Here is a 20,841-nt window from a genome sequence, read left to right on the forward strand (position 1 = left end):
TCTTTCAAAGGACTGTAAACTCCGTGAAGTTCCACTTGTTCACTACGCATCTCTGCAGTGCCCACTGCAGAGAAGGTGCCATTAAATATTCGCTAAATAAATGAATAAGGGAAATGCTTGTTAAATAAATAATATAGTAAAATATGGTATGAAGAGGTACTACATGTAGAGTGGGTAGAATTGAGGAATATGAACTATTATGAAGTTTTTTTGTTTGTTTCTTCCTTATTAACTGAAGACTGTTAAAAATCTATCCTGCCAGTGGATGCAAATTTGAGATGTGCATTGATGTCACAATTAGTATTCCATTTTGTATGTCATCATAATGCATGAGGTAAAATGCATATGTCATTGGGTCCAAACTGTAAGGTACTTGCCATAAATAGCAAGTAAGTGGAGAGGAAAATATACAGACTAAATCTCATCTGGATCTCCTCTTCCCCCCACGTATTGGCTTAGGAATGCCCAGAAGGTTTGAGGGTTATGAATGTTATCAACCATGTATTCTGAACGGAGCTAAATATATTGTGGAAAAATAGAAAAAATAGGAAAAAAATCAGTAATTAAGATCTGCATCAATTTCCTTCAGCTCTCTAAGAAAAAGCACTTTTTAAAATATCAGCTTTATTGAGATATAATTCACATACCATAAAGTTCACTCTTTTAAAGTGTACAATTGAGTGTTTAGTATATTTACAAGAGTTGTGCATCCCTCACATTCCAGAACATTTCATCCCCCCAAAGAAACTCCATACCCATTTCTAGTCACTCCACATTCCTTCCCTTCCTCTCCTGCCCCCTCCCCTCCTCTCCTGCCCCCTCCCCTCCTCTCCTGCCCCCTCCCCTCCCCCAGGCTCCTGGCAACCACTAATCCACATTCTGTCTTTCTGAATTTGCTGATTCTGGACATTTCAGATAAATGTAACCAAAAAAATGTGACTTTTTATGTCAGGTGTCTTTCACTTACAATGTTTTTAAGGTTCATCCATGTTGTACCATGTGTCAGTACTTCATTTCTTTTAATTGCCAAATAATATCCCATTGTATAGATAAGCCACATTTTATCTATTCATCAGTTGGCGGACATTTGGATTGTTAATTCTTTTTGGCTATTATGAATAATGTTGCTATGACCATTCATGTACTGATATAAGTTTTGTGTAGACATATGTTTCCATCTCACCTGAGTATACACTTGAGTAGAATTGCTGAGTCATACGGTGGTTCTATGTTTAACTTTTAAAGAACTGCCAAACTGTTTTTCAAATTGACTGCACCATTTTATATTCCCATCAGCAGTGTATGAGGGTTCCAATTTCTCCACCAATCTCTCCACCAACACTTGCTATTGTCTTTTTTATTATAGCCATCTGAGTGGGTATGAAGTGGTATCTCATTGTGGTTTTGATTTACATTTCCCTAATAACTAATGATGTTGAGCATCTTTTAATGTACTTATTAGCTATCTGTATTCATATATCTTCTTTGGGGAAGTGTCTATTCAAATATTTTGACCATTTTTTAATTGCGTTGTTTTTTTGTTTTTTTTTTTTAATTTATTTATTTTTGGCTGCGTTGGGTCTTCGTTGCTGCGCACAGGCTTTCTCTAGTTGCAGAGAGAGGGGACCACTCTTTGCTGCAGTGCACAGGCTTCTCATTGCAGTGGCCTCTCTTTGTTGTGGAGCACGGGCTCTAGGCACGCGGGCCCTAGAGCGCAGGCTCAGTAGTTGTGGCGCACGGGCTTAGTTGCTCCACGGCATGTGGGATCTTCCCAGACCAGGGAGCGAACCTGTGCCCCCTGCATTGGCAGGCGGATTCTTAACCACTGCGCCACCAGGGAAGCCCAATTGCGTTGTTTTTTTGCTATAGAGTTGTAGAAGTTCTTTATACATTCTGATACAAGTCCCTTATCAGATATTTGATTTGCAAATATTTCTCCCATTCTATGGATTGTCTTTTCACTTTCCAGATGGTTTCCTTGGAAGCATAAACATTGAAGTCTTATTTATCTATTTTTTTTCCTTTGTCTTTTTGTGATTTTAGTTTTCTTCTGAGAATGTTATAGTTTTAGCTCCCACATTGAGGTCTGTGCTTCATTTTGAGGTTTGTATTCGGTGCAAGGTAGCAGTCCAGCTTCATTCTTTTGCATGTGGATATCCAGTTGTACCAGCAACCTTTGTTAAAAAGACTGTTCTTTCACGCTGAATGGTCTTGGTACCTGTATACATCAGCATTCTCCAAAGAACCATTAGGATATATTATAGAGAGATTTATTTTAAAGAATTAGCTACCATGATTGTTAGGCCTGGCATGTCTGAAATCGTCGGGCAGGCCAACAAGTGGAAATTCAGATAAAAGTTGATTTTGTAGTCTGGAGTCTGAAATTTGCAAAGCAAGCCAGCAGGTTTTTCTATGTTGCAGTCTTGAAGCAGAATTGCTTCTTTCTCTGTAAACCTCAGTCTTTGCTATCAAGACCTTCCATTGGTTGAATGAGACTCACTCACCTTATGGAGGGTAATGTGCTTTACTTAGATCAACTAATGGTAAATGTTACTCACATCCACAATACCTTCACAGCAACATCTAGACTAGTGTTTGACCAAACAACTGGGCACCATAGCCTAGTCAGGTTGAAACAAAATGAACCATCACAGCACCCTTGTCAAAAATCAACTGACCACAAATAGGTTTATTTCTAGATTCTCTATTTATTCTCATTAATCTATGGGTCTATCCTTATGCCAGTAGCACAGTGTTTTGATTATTGTAGCTTTATGGTAAGCTTAAAAATCAAGGTGTGAGTCCTCCAATTTTTGTTTTGTTCAAGATTGTTTTGGTTCTTTGTAGTCTCTTGCAACTCATACGAATTTTAGGATCAGCTTGTCCATTTCTGGAAGAAGAAAAAAAAAAAAAGAAGTTGAAATTTTGATAGGTGTTGCCTTAAATCTATAGATGAATTTGGGGAGTACTGCCATCTTAATATTAAGTCTTCCAATCCATGCATATGGGATGTCTTTCCATCTATCTAGGTCTTCATAAATTTCTTTTAGCTACATTTTATGATTTTCATGAAAGTGTTATACTTCTTTTGTTAAATTTGTTCATGAGTATTATATTATTTTTTGATGCTATTATAAATGGGATTTCCTTAATTTCATTTTTTTTTTGATTGGTCATTGCTAGCGTATAGAAATATAATGGATTTTTGTATATTGATCTTGTGTCCTGCAACCTTGCTGAATTCATTTATTTGTTCTAATAGCATTTTTGTGAATTCATCAGGATTTTTTTCTATACAAGATCAGGTCATCTGTGAATCTCCAGTACAATGTTGAAAAGAAATGGTGAGAATGGACATTCTTGTCTTATTCTTGATCTCAGGGAGAAAGCATTCATTTTTTTCCCAGTAAGTATGATATTAGCTGTGGGTTTTTCATAGATGGCTTTTATCAGGTTGAGGAAGTTTTCTTCTATTCTTATTTTGTTGAGTGTTTTGTTGTTTTTTAATCACGAAAGGGTGTTGGATTCTGTCAAAAGCTTTTTCTGCATCAACTGAGATGATCATGTGATCTTTGTACTTTATTCTATTAGTATATTACATTGATTGATTTTCTTATATACTAACCTGGCATTCCTGGGATAAATTCCACTTCGTCATGATATATAATCCTTTTTATACTTTTTATATATTGCTGGATTCAATTTTCTATGATTTTGTTGAGAATTTTTGCATCAATATTTATACTGGTATGTAGTTTTCTTTTTTTTTAATTTATTTATTTTATTTGTTTTTGGCTGAATTGGGTCTTCATTGCTGTGTGTGGGCTTTCTCTAGTTGCGGCAAGCGGGGGCTACTCTTCGTTGCGGTGCATGGGCTTCTCATTGCGGTGGCTTCTCTTGTTGCGGAGCATGTGCTCTAGGTGCACGGGCTTCAGTAGTTGTGGATCGCGGGCTCTGGAGCACAGGCTCAGTAGTTGTGGCGCACGGGCTTAGTTGCTCCGCGGCATGTGGGATCTTCCCGGACCACGCCTCGAACCTGTGCCCCCTGCATTGGCAGGTGGATTCTTAACCACTGCGCCACCAGGGAAGCCTGGTACGTAGTTTTCTCGAGCTATTTTTCTTTGGTTTTAGTATCAGGTTAACACTGGCCTCATAAAATAAGTGTTCACTCTGCTCCTAATTTTTGGAAGAGTTTAAGAAAGATTGGTGCTAACTCTTCTTTGAATGTTTGGTAGGACATTCATTTACAGTGAGGACATCTAGTCCTGGAATTTTGTGAGAAGTCTTTTTAATTATTAATTCTATTCAGATCTTTGTTACAGGTCTATTCAGATTTCTATTTCTTCTTGAATTCACTTTCGAAATTGTGATTATCTAGGAATTTTCCCATTTCATCTAGGTTATCTAATTTGTTAGCATACAATTGTTCATAGCATTCCTTTATAATTCTTTTTATTTCTGAAAGTTTGGTAGTGATGTCCTCTTTTATTTCTGATTTTAGTAATTTGAGTCTTCTTTTTTCTTGGTCACTCTAGCCCAAAGTTTGTCAATTTTTTTTGATGTGTTCAAAGAAACAACTTTTTTTTTCTGTATTGTTTTTCTATTTCCTACTTCATTTATTTCCTTTTCTTGTCTTTATTATTTCTTCTGCTTGCTTTAGGTTTTGTTTGCCCTTTTTCTAGTTTCTAAGAAACTAGATTAGATTATTGATTTGAGATCTGTCCTTTTTAATGAAGATGCTTACAACTCTGAATTTCCCTATGGGAACTGCTTTCACTGCATCCCATAAGTTTTGGTATCTTATGTTTTCATTTTCATTCATCTCAGTATTTCCTAATTTCTCTTGTGACTTTTTCAAGCCATTTGTTATTTAGGAGGGTGATGATTAATTTCCACTTATTTGTGAATTTCCTTTTGTTCTTGAATTCTAATTTCATTTTACTGTGGACGGAGAACATACTTCATATGATTCCAATCCTTTTAAACATACTGAGGCTTGTTTTATGGTCTAACATAAGATCTATCCTGGAGAATGTTCCCTATGCACTTGAGAAGAATGTGTATTCTGCCGTCATTGGATGGAGTGTCTTACAGATAGATATCTGTTAGGTCTTCTATTTCCTGTCAGTCTTCTGCCTAGTGGTCCTATCCATTATTGAAAGTGGAAATTGAAGTCTCCAACTATTTTGTTGAATTTCTCCCGTCAGTTCTGTCAAGTTTTACTTCACGTATTTTGGGGCTCTGTAGATAGGTACATGTGTTTATAATTGTTAAGTCTTCCTGATTGATTGACCCTTTTATCATAATAAAATGTCCTCCTTTGTCTCTGACAACAATTTTATCTTAAAATTTATTTTGTCTGACATTAATATAGTCATGTCAGCTCTCTTTTGGATACTGTTTGCGTGTATATCTTTTTCCATTCTCTTATTTTCAACCTATTTGTGTTCTAAGGAAAAACATTAAACTTAAAAACTAATCTGTTCTGCTAAGTATATTTTTATCTCAGGTATTAAAATACAGCAAATGATGGTTTTTAAATCCATTTACCACCTTAAATGAAAATAATCAACATCAAAATAATAAAAGATATTCTTCCTTCCCCCATCTCTTAACCAGTCCTTGATTTAACCCATAAGGATTTATTCCACAGGATCAGATTTGGAGTCTTACTTACCTTCTAAAGGTTCACAAATCTATTTAATGTCCATCCAGCAGGGAAAGGAAATTCCTAAGAAAGGAACACTGCTCAGAAAGTACTGTACCATGTCTCCAAATCCCTGAGACTCAACTCGGAAAACTGGAAGCAACGGAAAGCACTATAAGGTAACTGATTTTCACTTGGTGACAAGTCACTTCCTAAATCTAAATGAACAAGGTATTCAGAACACCTATGTTTAGCTAGTTGGTTATTTTATTCTCTAGGAAAGCACAGTCCAATAAAAATATAATGTGAACTACAAATGCAAATCACATATGTAAATTTTAAAGTTTCTAGTAGCCATATATTAAAAAGAAAAAATAGCCAAATGTATTAATATAGTTAATAATTATAGCTTATTAATAAATATAATAATATATTTTATTTAACCTAATATCATTTCTACATGTGACCAATATAAAATTATTATTCTTAATTTCCTACTGTCTTTGAAATTTACACTTAAAGCACACCTTAATGCAAACTAGCCACATTTCAAATGATCAATAGCCATAATGGCTAGTGGCTACCACATTGGACAGTGCAACTGTAGTATTTCAAGCTGAAAATGGCCTTGAAATCCTCTATGATGATCAAGTCAAACCTAAAAACTTTTTCTTAACCGCAATTATTATGCATTGCTTATATAATACGAGTATAAAAACGTAATAAACAGGTAGATGTGCAATCAGCATTGAATTTACAAATTTTGGAGGTTCCAATCTGCATTAGTAATGACAGCTAACATTTATTAAGCATTTGCCCTATGCCAGGCACTATGCCAGGTATTTTAAAACATGGTGAAAGGTACTCCTGTTATCTCTGTTTCATAGAAGATGAAACTGGGGCTAAGAAAAGTTAATTAACTTGGGCAAGATCAAGCAGCATGTAAGTTGTGAAGCCATTATTTGAACTCTCATGCTGGCTGGCTCTGGAGACTGTGCGCCTGGCCTCCAGATTCTACTGCCTCCCTAAAATGAATCCAACCACCTGCAGACATGCGGTGAATTTCATATGTAAAACTATGAGAGAGAGAGCAAAAGAAACCGAGGCCAAATTTCCCCTGCCTGTGTTCCGTTCAGCAATTTGCTGAGGGCCTATTGTGTGCAGTGCCCTTGGGAATAAGGTTTCACTCGCCCCTGGCTGGCATGCTCTGACTGAAACTCACTGCTCCAGAGAGGGGCTTGAACATTTTGATAAAAAACAGCTGAAGAAATGTGAACTGTTCAGCTTTTTTATTTTCAGTAAACAACTTTTCAACAGTTCTCATCTTTTTTGCCGGCTCTTGTCTAGGCAACTGATAACCTCAGTACTGGAAAGAGAAATCTTCTTTATCAGCCCAGTGTCTATTAACTATTCTTTAATCCATCCACATACTATTTTATTCTGCATAATTGAAAGGCTAATAGAAAATATACATATATATTTTATACACACACAACTGTGATTACACATTTATATCACATGTAGCTTTAAGAGCTATTACTTATTTAAGGTCTGTTTGTTATTTAACACCCAAATCCATCTAACTAATAATAGCTGACAATTACCTAGTAACTACTATGCAGACACCATGCTATGTGCATTTACAAATACTATCCTAACTTTTACAGCACTCCTACGAAGAAGTATTATTCCCATTTTACAGATGAGGAAACAAAGCCAACCTTTTTTCTTTGTACCATGTTAACTATTAATACAAACATCTGTAAATAACACCATCACCTTAAATCTGTGTACAGTTACAGATTATAATACTTTCATTTATACCATGTAAACTGACCCTCATAATAAGTAGTGATACAGAAAGTACATGTGCTCACAACTACCAGGACAAGTAACTGTAGTTCTCTGGAGTCCTGGGGCAACTTAAAAAAAATTACAGATTGTTCATTTGGGAGAATCTTACTTTATTTACATTCAGCACCCAATAAACCAGAAATGACAGGCAAGACCAAATTCTACCACAGCTGAGAGAAGCTTTCACAGAAGTTTTATAGGCCTAATTTCTCCAGCCTCCTCCCATTTCTAGAACATGCCCATCAACAAGGAAGCCCATAAAGCCAAGAGCAGTAGCCAGAGAGGATTCTGATGCTCTCTCGTTAAGGAGTCTTGCCTCCTGTAGTATTATATCATGATCAGACAGACAGTGCAGTGCCTTGTAACAAACTTCAAATATCCTAAACTACCTAGATTTCAGGTCCCAGTTGAGAGAAACTTGCCGTTTTCCATTTTTCCAACCTCATCCTTTTTTACAGGGGGTTGTAACCGAGCAAATATACCTCCAGAACTTAATAGAGGTCTCATAAGCTAAAGAGAAGGGCATCAAGAGCTGGCTGTTTTCCCAGTGAATCAGCCCAAAGCAAAGGCAGCTAATCGGGAGTGAGCAAGATTAAAAAGTTTTCTGCCCCTCCATTTCATTTCCAATTATAATGTGATGTTAGAACTTTTGTGATTAGTAATATCATACCTTAACAACCATTATTATTCCATCTTATAGATGAGAAATTGAGCTTTAAAGACATTAAGTGCCCACTCAAGTTCACATAACTAGTAAAAGACTAAAGACCCAAATCCATTCAACCCAAGTTCAAGGTTCTTTACCTTATACCATCTAATCTGCTTTGGAAATAAACTTCTATTCTTGTGGGCTGCCTTTATACAATATGAGCTATTTTCTTTTGGGAAGAGAACACTCATAAAACAAACAGGACTCTCTCCATGGGAAATCAGTTTCAAGTGCAATAAATTCCGAGAAGTCTGAGCATTACAAACTCTCCAAAAATGGCAGGCAGGCCTGCTGCTGAAAGGACAGTTCCCACCTAGTAGGTTTTCTGGACACCAAAACTGGTCTCAGTTGTCAGGATGTCTGTTATCCACCCCAAGTTTATAGGAATTTCTCCCATTAGGGAATCTCTTTATTCATTACCCTTAAAAATCTCCTCCTTCCCTTTTGATTAGATGCTTACAATATTAAAATAAGGATGGGCTGTCACTGCATATTCTAGCAGTTGATGTCACCACTAATACTAACTTGTTTTGCCTCTAGCCTGAAATAATTTTATGCTTTTTTGCCTCATCAAAAAACAAGCTTCCTATTTAGACAAATCTGTAGAATTATGCCAGAATTTCTATTATTTAATAATTATTTAACAAATATATGTAATCTACACAGTCATTGCCTATAAAAACACATATTACAACAGGTGTTAGATCAGGCCATCCTCTGAGCAAGGCTGTAGGCAACTCATCTTACTTCACTGGTAAGTAGTCACTAAAAATGGTTGTTTTAGTATGTAATCCCCCAAATCTTAATAACCTTGGGTGAGGTAATTAAGCCTCCTCAAACTCCAGACATGCCCACTGCAAAAAAAAAAAACAAAACCCACAAAATCTACCCCAAATTAATGTACATAATGGTCTGTCTTTGAAGAAATGTATTATAAGAATGACAAATTGTCACATCTAAGAAACATCAAATCTACAAAGCTGGGTCGGCAGACCTCTTATAGAGAACCCTATCACTGTCACAGATAAAACTTTCTAAGGGAGTTTTCTCCACGAGTCAGTTAGAACCCTTTACAATATCTTGGCTGGCAATCACAGTTTCATGTGGATCCCAAGCCTCAGCCCAGAGGTTCTGGACACAGTGGCCTGGATTCTAACGTACAGTCAAGGTTTATCATTCATTCAAAAGCAAACGTTTTAAGTGGACCTTCAAAGACCAGAACCTCAACAGAATAGTCAACAGGAAATTAAATTCCCTAAGTTAAATACTATGAGTGGCCAGAAGTGTAGTAGTCTCTATCGCACTCAGTGCGGAAGCTTCTCACTAGAAACTGTCTTTTTGAGGCAGAAATGAATTGTGTTATTTTCTCCACCGTCAACCTTAACCCAATGCATTGGACATAGTAGGGGCTCAACAGAAGTGTCCTTTGATTTGAACACTACTGCTCTCTCAGCCTTTGGCAGCTCCAGAAAAGGCAGATTGGGGTATTATCTATGCATTAGTCTACTTCAGTTGAAACCAGGTCTCTGAGCCCCTAAGGACGGGTGTGAACCAAACACATTGAGAAATCAACCCTACAAGCCTGTGTTTCTTTAGGGAAGGGGGCGGGTCTTAACTTTCCTCAATCACTGAAAGAATGGGACCCCAAAACAAGGAATTCAAAGGAATAGTCTAGGATCCTGGGGTGGGAAGAGGGGGAGGCAAGTGTGCTACGTGGCCACTGAGGACGACAGCGGGCTGGGAGTGGGTAGGCCTGGCGGGGGGGCCTGGGCCTGAGTAACCCCTCTTCCGGGCAAGGCCAGGGCGTGAGTCACTGGTGAGCCTGGTGGGAGGAAGGGGTGGCCTGAGGCATAGCCCTTGGGGAGGTCGGAGGGTCTGACTGATGGAGGGATCTCTGGAGCTGGGGGTGGAATTAAAGTAGGAAGTGGATTTTGAAATCCACTCTCTCCCTCTGCGGTGGGGTGTCTAGGGCTCCAGGGGCCGGGGGACTGGGGCTGGGGGCGCTCTTCGGGTCGCAGGGAGGGGCTGCCGGGCAGCAGGGGCGGAGACCTGCCAGCCCGCGGCGCCGAAATCTCCCGCGCTCTGGAGCTGGCCCCTCCTCCCCCGCCGGGCCTCACGCCCCTCGCCGCCGCCAGGCCCGCCAGCCGGCTCCTCCAGCTTTTCCCGCGACGCAAGCCGCGGCCACAGGAGCCACCACGTCCCCGCCCCGCCACCGCCCGCGCCAAGCCTGGCGGTCCGCCGCGCCCCGCCAGTGACGGCACTGCAGGGTGCGTGGCCAATCGGCTCGGCCCCCGAGCAGTCGGTGTCGGCCCCGCCCCTCGCACCCAGGGCCAATGGGGCGCCGGCGCCGGCGTCCCCGGCGGGGTGAGGGGTCGCGAGGCCCCGCCCTGTCCTCCCCTTTCCCCTTTGCCCCGCCCTTTCCCGCCCGGCCCCCTAGCCCCGCGTCGCTGCTGGTGCCGGTCCCCGCGCTGGGCCCGCCCCCGCCCCTCCCGCCGGCCTGCCAGCGCGCCTCACGGCTCCTGTCTCCCCTCCCTCCTTCTCTCTCTCACGCCTAGCGCAATGGCGGCCGCCGCGGCGGAGCAGCAACAGTTCTACCTGCTCCTGGGAAACCTGCTCAGCCCCGACAATGTGGTCCGGAAACAGGCAGAGGTAACTGAGATCGCCCCCCCCGCCCCCGACTCCGCGCCCCGGCCGGCGCGCCGACCCTTCCCGCGACGCCGCCCGCTGGGCCTTGGCCGCTCAGCCGCGGCGGCGCAGGCCGGGCCAGGCGGGCGGCGGCCGCTCAGCCCACGTGTGAGTCGGCCCTCGGCTCCCGGCGGTCCCCCCCCCGGGCTCTTCCGGCCCTTGCAGCCGCGGCGCCAGTTACCTCCCCGTCGCCGCTCGCACACACGTGCGGCCGCTGCTGACACGCTGCCCCCGCCCAGATGGGGAAGCCGGGCGGCGGGGTGTGGTGTGGGGCGGGCCCCGGGGCTCCCCTCGCCCCTTTCCCGCTTTCTGCCTCTGGGCGCCTCCCCCGGCCTTCCAGCTGCGGTCCCACCCTGCCCAGCGCTTTGGTCCCCCAAACCCTGGCTGCTCCCTGACCCGTCACCCCTGCTTCTCTCCTGCCCCTCACTCTTCACACACCGTCTGTCCATAGCTTCCCCATCCCTTCCTATTGAAATGTGCCTTGCCTTCTCGCCTTCTTTCCACCTGTTTACATTTAGTCCTCTTTCTCGTTCTGTTTCCTAACATCAGAAGCCGGATTTCCCTCCCCCCCCCCCGCCCCCAGTTTTGTGAAGTTGCCTTTAGGATTTCTTTCTAAGCAGCTTGCACCGTTACTTTGCCCATCCTTAGGATACATTTTCTTTGATCTTTAGAGATTTGTGGTCTCATAAATGGGATGTTCTGGGACTTCCGTTGTCTAACTGGGCCAATGCCATATATTTAAGCCTTTAATTTCACTAAATCTAGCCTGAATCTCTCTTTTTTTTTAACCACCTCTGGCTCCTGACCTCCAAAATGTGGGGCTGTGGATAAAGTTTCAAGAGACAGTATTTCAAATGTCTCTGCAAGTTCATTTACCAGGTAGCTGTAAGGCACACTTGGTTCTGTAGAAGACTGTTGTTATACTAAGCCCTGAGATGCGATTTGAGACACCAAGGGAAGGGCAGAAATTTTCCAGTTCCTGTGAAGTGCATTATCAGACCCTATTCTCAAAGTTGATTATATATGGAGTTCTTTGCAACCATGTGATTGAAGATAAGAGTCAGTGAAGGATGTTCAGCCAGATATTCTTACGGAGCAAAAATTTATTTGGTACATAGGTAATGAAATTGGGGGACAAATCCTCTTCTAGATTCACGAGTTTTTATAGTTGTTTTTAAAATCACAACATCATTCTTACTTTAAATAGATGGAGGGTCTGCTGCTTATGCTTGGTGGTTTTCTGATCCGTGAAGTAAATACACTGGAAGTTCAGTTCTGAATGAAAAGCACTTTAAACAACTGTTAACTTTATCCTAATGACTTTCAATTCATTTCTTATACACATTCAGGGTAAAAATTCAAACTGCAAATAGTTGGGGTTTTTTTTTGGCTGCGCAGCGCGGCTTGCGGGATCTTAGTTCCCCAGCCAGGGATTGAACCCCGGCCATGGCAGTGAAAGTGCTGAGTCCTAACCACTGGACTGCCGAGGAGTTCCCTGCAAATAGTTTTTTTATGCCATTCCCCAAAGGTAACCACTTTTAAGTGTCTGGTGAATCTTCCTTGCGAATATCCTTATAGGCGTATATGTATACGTTGATTTTTTTACATGAATGGGCTTATAGTACGCATCCTGTTGTGCAGACTTGGAATTTTCACTCAGTAAATTTCACGTTGCCACATAAGAGGGTTTTTTTTTAAAGCAGCAATGGATGCTCAACCAACCACCTATGAATGGATGTTGAGGTTTCCATTGTCCTGCTCTTAAAAATAGTGCTTTACATTGGAGTACATGTATATTATCTTTTCAGACTTTAACAGGTTTATTTGTAGAATATTTAGAAGTTGTATTTGTCCTTAGAAGTGATGTGCATTTTTATCTGCATCAGTTTGCACTGCTATCAGAGGGATGTGATGAGCCTATAAAAACATTTTAATGCTTTCTGCTAACTCTAGAGGTAATTTTTCACCAAAATAAGTTCTTAATCCCAACCCATAATAGAAATTTCCATGTGTTACAAAGCAGAACAGCATTGTAATTAGTAAGCTAGTTTAATTCTCCCTCTTCCCTCCAGTTGCTTAAGTCTCTATTGTTAAGCCTAGTGGGGAATCTCTCTTCTATTGAACTAAATACCAGTGTCTGGTTTAGCTTGAATTCCGGTTGGTGCCTGTTGTAAATCTTTTATCACTCCCATCAATTTGGGGATGGTTAGCAGCATTCAGCACATTTTCTCATAAAGAACAATTGAAAATAAGTACTGTTATTCTCTTAGTCTTTTTATTCTGAGTGAAAACATTCAAATACTATACTTTTACTTTCATTGTATATCCTGGGACTGTATTAATATGTAAACTAAGTACTATAATATAGAATTTTCTTAATTTGACAGAAAAAAAGGTAAATGTTTGAAGGGAAGCTCCCTAGCACCATGTAATATAGTACTAAACTGGTCTGTAAATAGAGCTTCTTAGGAAAGCAAAATATTTGAAAAAGAAATGGCCGCACATAACAATACCTTAATACCACATTTTCCCTTTTTTGCTGTACGAAATGAGCCCTTTATAAGTGATCAAACTAAATAAAATTGAGTATTACAGTCTGATATAACAAATACAGAATTTTTTTTTTGAAGTAAAGAATTGGCAAGGGCTCAGTAAATAGCTTTGTAATTTACTCAGTCAAAATAAAAATACTTAGTTGACACATAAATACCAAACTGTTGACTAAAGTGACTTGTTTTATATTCAAATATGAAGTCAAGTACAGTAAAAGACTTACTGTTATATATTGTTGAAATCATTGAATGGCTTCAAAACTTTAAGAAGTTATAAACCTTTTTCCATTGTATAAACCATTTGGTAGGCTTTATATTTTATTTCTGTTAAATCTTAAAGGATTTTTCTCTTTAACTTTACCAAAAAAAATGTTTCTGGTATTTTAAGAAATGATTTAAATGCCCGTCTCAAAAATTTAATAATTAACATGAATACATTGAATAAATAATTGACAGGTATTCCAGAGTTGAATGTCCATGGCATTCATGACTAGACATTTTTATATGACATAAGCTTGAGTAATCACTAATCATATGCATGGACTTTATATTCCCAGTTTTTTCCATTGACTTGTTCCTCATTGATTGTAGTACAGCACTTCATTAATGAGATTTGAACTGAAAGAGGTCAATGTATTGAAAATTTTACCTGATTTTTGAGGAACCAGGGTGTTTACTAGGTAAAAGTTGTTTGTCCCATCTTTACATTTCCATATACATGGAGGCTTGCCATAAATATTTATGAAATAGTGAGATGAGTGCATTTTAGCATTTTTCCTTTCTGGGGCTGGGGGGTGAACTCCGCTTTCCATTCTGTGATTGTGTATGGTGGTGTCAAACAGAATGAACTTTTATGTGCAGTAACACTGGTAACATTCATTGAACCTGCCTGGGCTAGAGCTAGAAATATTCTTAGAAAAATTCTTTGCATTTGCTGTACTCTAATGTGCCAGGTGCTGGGAATACCATGAGGAAGAGATACCGTCTCTGTCTTTGTGGAACTCAGTCTACTTAGGCTAAGAGAAAGTTGTTCTTTTGACTTCATGGCTGTGTTCTTTTTGCCAGACTTTATCCTTGACTAGTGTCGTGGTGTAAATGTAATACTAGATCTGGATTGCCATGCTGGAACATATCAAATGGGGAGAACCCTCTGTCAGGAGTCAGATGTCATACTAAACTCTCCTTCCATTGACTTTTAATTTGTTGTGGAATACAGTTTACTATTTGACTTACTGTTTATAACAAGTTTTCTGAGACTGGTATCTTAGTGAAGAATTTTTTATCCCCAAAACTTGATTTAGACCACTGGAAATTTAAGTGTTAAACATATATAGCATCTACAGGGCATTAGGGGCTAAGCTAGTGCAAGGAATAAAAAGACATTTTTATTATACTGTACGAGACTTTGTTTAAATGAAAACGCTGCTGGTTTTTGAGTTGCTTTGATAAAGATTAAGTGAAAAATCTCAAGGTACATCCATTTTTGCAATCATCTTGTAGGTATCTTTACATAAATTATCATTTCTGGATAAGTAAATTCAGACCATCTTCTCAGCTGTGAAAACTTTTTGTCACAGTTTTCAGCATTATTATGTTCCTGTGTGCTTATGTACTAGAGGGGAACTTGAGGTCATCAGAAGATTTTGAATTGTCCTTTTCCCAAAATGTGTTCTTCCCCAGATTCATGTATGTTTGAGAAGTTTGAAAACTGTATAGCATTGCATAAATAGAACTGGTTGTTTAGTGGAGTCAGGCCCCAGAGGTGAAACCCAGAGAGGGCATTCAGTGTCAGGGAGATTTTGGGTACAGCTGGCCTCAGAAGAACAGAATTCTTTCTACTGTTTATTGTCTGTGACCTTGAGCAAGTCATTTAACTTCTGAGCCTTTATTTCCTTATCTGTCAATATCCCAGGGATACCACAGAGCACTAGATAAATGGGAGATATGGATTCAGAGAAGCACAATTTTCCCTTCCTTGTCCTCATCACTTCTGTCTAGAGAGAAACTAGGTAGATTATAGAAGATGGTAGCAGAGCAGACAACCTCTTTGAATTTAGACTGCTGAGAAATTAACATGTTATCTACATTATTAACCTTCAAGTGGATAGATGAGAATAGAATATTTACTAAGAGGCTTCTTGGAAAACAATTCCAAGTGTACCTAAAATAATGATTACTTTTCCACCTTAAAAGACTGACATTAGAAATTGTATGCATGCACATGAATCTACACTTCAGTTTACTTTTGTAGACATCATATACTTAGGTCTTATTTTTTGATCCACTCTATCTACCTTTTAATTGGCGTCAATTTTTTTTTACTGTTAAACAATTTGCTCTCATTTTACGTTATTAATGGAGAAGGAAAGAAGTGTCCTGAGTCACAAAACCTAGATGTCTAGATTTATTGAAATGATATTAAGTTTCCTGACCAACTTTATCCTGACCATATTCATTTGTTTATGTATATAATATGGTTCCGGTATAATCTTTGCTTGAAAGAAAATGTAGCATAAAGAAGTTGAATATTTGCCCTTTCTCTGACTTGCTTCATCTGAGGGTATTTCTCTGGTGGTTGTAAGTAGTAACTTGAACCAATTCTACATCATTTGGTCTAAAAAATGTTGATAAGATAAGCAGTTTTCCATGATGTAAGGGGATATTGAGTGAGCACTTCACAGCATGGTAGCTCAACACTGGTCAAGTTTTTGGTTCTCTTAGGCCTTGAGTTTTATTAATCACAGAGGAGCCTAAGGTAAGAAAATGTGCACATACATTAGAAAAATCTAGTTAAGAGACAAAGGTGGAAAGGAACTTGATAAGTAACTTCTTCAACATCCTCTTTCCTGACTTGTCTGAAGTATGCTCTCTTGCACAGGAGAAAACTTTCACACCATACCTAGGGTGTTTGACTCCTCGTGCATGGATCTTTCCTGCTCTTCCTTTCAGTTCTATAAATGGTGTACTCAGGAAATTTTCTAACATGATATTCTAACCTTTAATGTTTTTCTTTTTCATGTAGGAAACCTATGAGAATATCCCAGGCCAGTCGAAGATCACATTCCTTTTACAAGCCATCAGAAATACAACAGCTGCTGAGGAGGTACTACTTTATTTATTTTATTTTATTTTTTTAAAGGCAGGATTTCATTCATTTTTTTTTTTTTTAACTTTTGGGTTTATTTATTTATTTATTTATTTATTTATTTATTTATTTATTTATTTTTGGCTGTGTTGGGTCTTCGTTGCTGTGCGAGGACTTTCTCTAGTTGCGGCAAGCGGGGGCCACTCTTCATCGCGGTGCGCGGGCCTCTCACTATCGTGGCCTCTCCTGTTGCGGAGCACAGGCTCCAGACGCGCAGGCTCAGTAGTTGTGGCTCACGGGCCTAGTCGCTGCGCGGCATGTGGGATCTTCCCAGACCAGGGCTCGAACCCGTGTCCCCTGCGTTGGCAGGCAGACTCTTCGACCACTGCACCACGAGGGAAGCCCCGGAGGTACTACTTTAATTCTTTGAATGTGACTTTCTTACAAACAGTCGGGTATTAGATAGTTGTCAGAGTGGGTAATGAGAACTGTTGTTTACTGCATAGACATTACCAGAACTCTGAACTTAATTCTTTGCTAAAAGCTACTTTGGAGTTATAATTTTTTTGAAATACTCTGTATTAAAAATGAGAATTTCTTTTTTTCCATGTAAGATGATTACATAAAAATTATTAAATAAGTTATTTTTTTGGTAGCTATAAAAATTTTTCTTCCTTGGAACAATTCATTCTAGAGGAGGAAATTGAATTCATTCAGTGTTTTAAAAAGTGTTGCCAAATGAAAAAATACTTTTTGTCTTTAAAACTTTTATGCTTATAGCTATTTCTGGGTGGTGAAGAATACGTGCTACAGATGTGTAAGGACAAAGACACACTTTGTTAGAATCCTTTAAAAATCATGGTTTTCAGCAAATTACTGTACTAAATTCAAATATATAGTATGTTACTGCTTCTCTGCATTTAGCTGCTAACTTTTTCTCAAAAGTAATATCCTTGTATATAGTTAATGTTAATTGAATATCCTCTCTTCTGGAAAAGCCATCAAAATACCCAAGTGTAGAAAACTTACTCCACCTACGAAACATTGCATTAGAATTTGGAAAGTGAGACTTCATTGCTAACAGTCACACTATATGTAAAATGCTTATATTAACACATGATGGAAATGAAGTCACACTAAATCTTCTATATAATGTTACACCTGCCTTCTTCTAGTCAGTCAGTTTAAACTGGCAATTTACTGTTTTCTGATAACACTTAGAAAACACTATAATAAAGTGCCCTCGTTTTTTTTAAAACAGGTGACAAAAGGCACTTCTTCACCTTTGTAGCATACTATTTTTCTTTAATTCAAAATAAATGTCAAATATGAGGACAAACATAGAAGTAACTTAAATCTCTAAAATAGTTGGCTATTTTAATTCTTGAAGATTGATGCAGGTTAGCTGCAAAACAAGTTTTAAAGCCAAGAATAATGTGAAAATTATTGAATTTTATTTCTAAAAGCCTATTTTGAACCCTATTTAGATCCTGCTTTGACTTAGGAATTAGATGATTATGAACTAGCCTCAGCATCTTCATGATTCAGTGTATGTGTGAGAAGAACTGCACCAATTTTAACCACTGTTTAACCTCTCTGAATCCTTTCTAGAGCATAAATTAAAATTTTTAAAAAGTTTGCTATCAGCCAGAAGTGATTCAGATAAGATTTCTCAGTGAGAAGTAAATGGAGGGGAAAAAATGGCAAATTTTATTTGTATGGCTTAATTCTTTTTGTTGTTGTTGGTCACAGTCTCAAAGTAATTATAGTGATAATGAGTTCCTGCAGTCCAGAAAAAAAGAATATGAAAAATCGGGTTTAATATTTTCAATGGCTTATTGACTTCTTATGATAAAATTTTAGAATGGCATTTGTCTCAGCTTTTCTTTTGATACTCTGAATGAACATTATACAGAAAGTGCCAAATTTAAATACATTTTACAAATTTGAAAATGGGATAAGAATATACACATTGAGATTAGGGCTTTTTAGATATGGGGAACTTGTGATGTTTGCATGAATGAAGTATAAAGATAAATGGATTTTTTTAATTAATTAATTAATTTTTATTTTTGGCTGCATTGGGTCTTCGTTGCTGCGTGTGGGCTTTCTCTAGTTGTGACGAGCGGGAGCCACTCTTCGTTGTGGTCCATGGGTTTCTCATTGCGGTGGCTTCTCTTGTTGTGGAGCACAGGCTCTAGGTGCACGGACTTCAGTAGTTGTGGCTTGCGGGCTTTTAGAGTGCAGGCTCAGTAATTGTGGCTCGCGGGGTCTAGAGGACAGGCTCAGTAGTTGTGGCGCACGGGCTTAGTTGCTCTGCGGCATGTGGGATCTTCCTGGACCAGGGCTCGAACACATGTCCCCTGCATTGGCAGGAGGATTCTGAACCACTGCGCCACCAGGGAAGTCCCAGATAAATGGATTTGATAGCGATTTATCTAAGAGGCTAATGAAAGGGCAATGATACGGTAAGATTGGCCAGGCTGGGAGCATAAGATTAAGTAGGAAAGGTACTTTATACACTAGAATGAGAGCCAGATAGGGAAGTAAGAAAAGAGCATTATAGGGTTTGCGATTTACATTAAGATTTGTTTTTCTCCAAAGAATATATTTAAAATAGGAATTAAAGACAGGTTTATCATTGCTAAGATATGTGTTCCTATTCAAGAGCTAATATGTTCAAGGCTTTTCCTCAGCTATAAACAAATAGCTTTTGTGTGGCATTTTCTGTACAGTAGGCTAATGTGATTAGAAAGATTTTTATGTATTTTACCTATTATTTTTTTTAAAACTCTAGCGAAATGCTTTTGAAATGAATTGTAAAACTAGAATAGTAAAGTACATCAATGGCAGAGTGAATGTAGCTTGTTGGAAATTTTTTCTCCAGTAAGACACCAAGTTATTAACAATGTTATCTATTTATAGGCTAGACAAATGGCTGCCGTCCTCCTAAGACGTCTGTTGTCCTCTGCATTTGATGAAGTCTATCCAGCTCTTCCCCCTGATGTTCAGACTGCCATCAAGAGTGAGCTACTAATGATTATTCAAATGGAAACACAGTCTAGCATGAGGAAAAAAATTTGTGATATTGCCGCAGAGCTGGCCAGGAATTTGATAGGTATGTGTGCAAATATGTTTATCATTATGTTGTTGAAGAAAATGAATACATATATCTTTTTTTTAAGTGGAATCTTGGAGAAAGACTCACAGTACTTGAGTATCATTTATTCTGTTCGAAATGAGAGTGATTATGGATTCTGCATTTAAAGCCAAAAATTACAGATGTTTGTGAAATGCAGATATAATTAATACTTACCTATTGATCTTCAAAACTGTTTCTCTGTGTGGAGAAATAATTTTCTAGTTTACTTGAGAATTGTCAGTTTTATTTTCCCTTTAATCTGTAGTTTTGAAAGCATAGTTTAACTTATAAACCTGCCAATAGAAGTAGAAATCAGTGGACTCCAGGTGGTTTTTTGCTGTTAAAGTTGTGTTTATAAATTAAGCACATATGCTTATTATACTACTATAGTTCATTATTAAATACCCAGAAATATTTTAGAGGATAAAGTAAATGAAAACACCTAAAAATGCATTTTATCAGCAGCCAGAACTCTTTTTGGTCACACTAAAAACATTAATGATATAATTGGATATGCTTTGTTATTTTTTTTAACAGATTCATACATGTGATTTTAAACTTGGTTCATTTAGGTGGCATTTTTAAAGGTTGAAAAGAATACCTCACTGAGATAAGGCTAACTGGGAGAATATTGCTAGTTGTGCTTAGTAAATTATGACACAATTTTTTAATCTCCACTACTAGTAATGCAGATGTTCAATTCAACTTACTGATACAACGAATTCTTAAAAACCAATAGGAAACGTGTTAAATTTTTATATTTTAAGTAAGTTCTAAACCCACAGAAACTTGAATTTTTTTTAACTAACTTGGGAAGTTCTATTTTCAAGTTTTTTAAGTGTGCAGATAGGAATTTTTATAGATTACATCATTTCTAACTCAAAATCACTTAATAACGGAAGCATTTCCAGAATGTTTCAAAGTGCTCTCCATAAATTTTTTTGTCAGCACACTACTCCAGAGAAGTTCAGCAAATGGGGGGGGGAATTTTTTTTAAAAAAATGCATAACTCGTCTGTATTTTCTATAACTCTTAAGTTCTTTGTGACAATAAAACCAGTGAGTCTCTTAACTGGTACAGTAGATTTTGGTGGTGGTTCATTTTTATCACAAAGTATCACAAAAATCTATATTTTAAAATCTTGTTAAAACACAACCACATTAATAA

General features: G+C 38.6%; 1 protein-coding gene across 1 annotated transcript in view; it reads left to right on the forward strand.

Annotated features, from left to right (window-relative positions):
* Nucleotides 1-10,700: 10,700 nt before the first annotated feature.
* IPO5 (importin 5) overlaps nt 10,701-20,841 on the forward strand; it is a 40,254-nt gene continuing 30,113 nt past the window's right edge. Inside the window, exons 1-3 of the mRNA XM_068526473.1 lie at nt 10,701-10,859; nt 16,470-16,550; nt 19,458-19,650. Coding sequence (XP_068382574.1) covers nt 10,770-10,859; nt 16,470-16,550; nt 19,458-19,650 — 364 coding nt within the window. The 5' untranslated portion in view covers nt 10,701-10,769. The remainder of the gene's footprint in view (nt 10,860-16,469; nt 16,551-19,457; nt 19,651-20,841) is intronic.

The sequence above is a fragment of the Eschrichtius robustus genome, chromosome 18, assembly GCF_028021215.1.
Source record: "Eschrichtius robustus isolate mEscRob2 chromosome 18, mEscRob2.pri, whole genome shotgun sequence".
NCBI lineage: Eukaryota > Metazoa > Chordata > Mammalia > Artiodactyla > Eschrichtiidae > Eschrichtius > Eschrichtius robustus.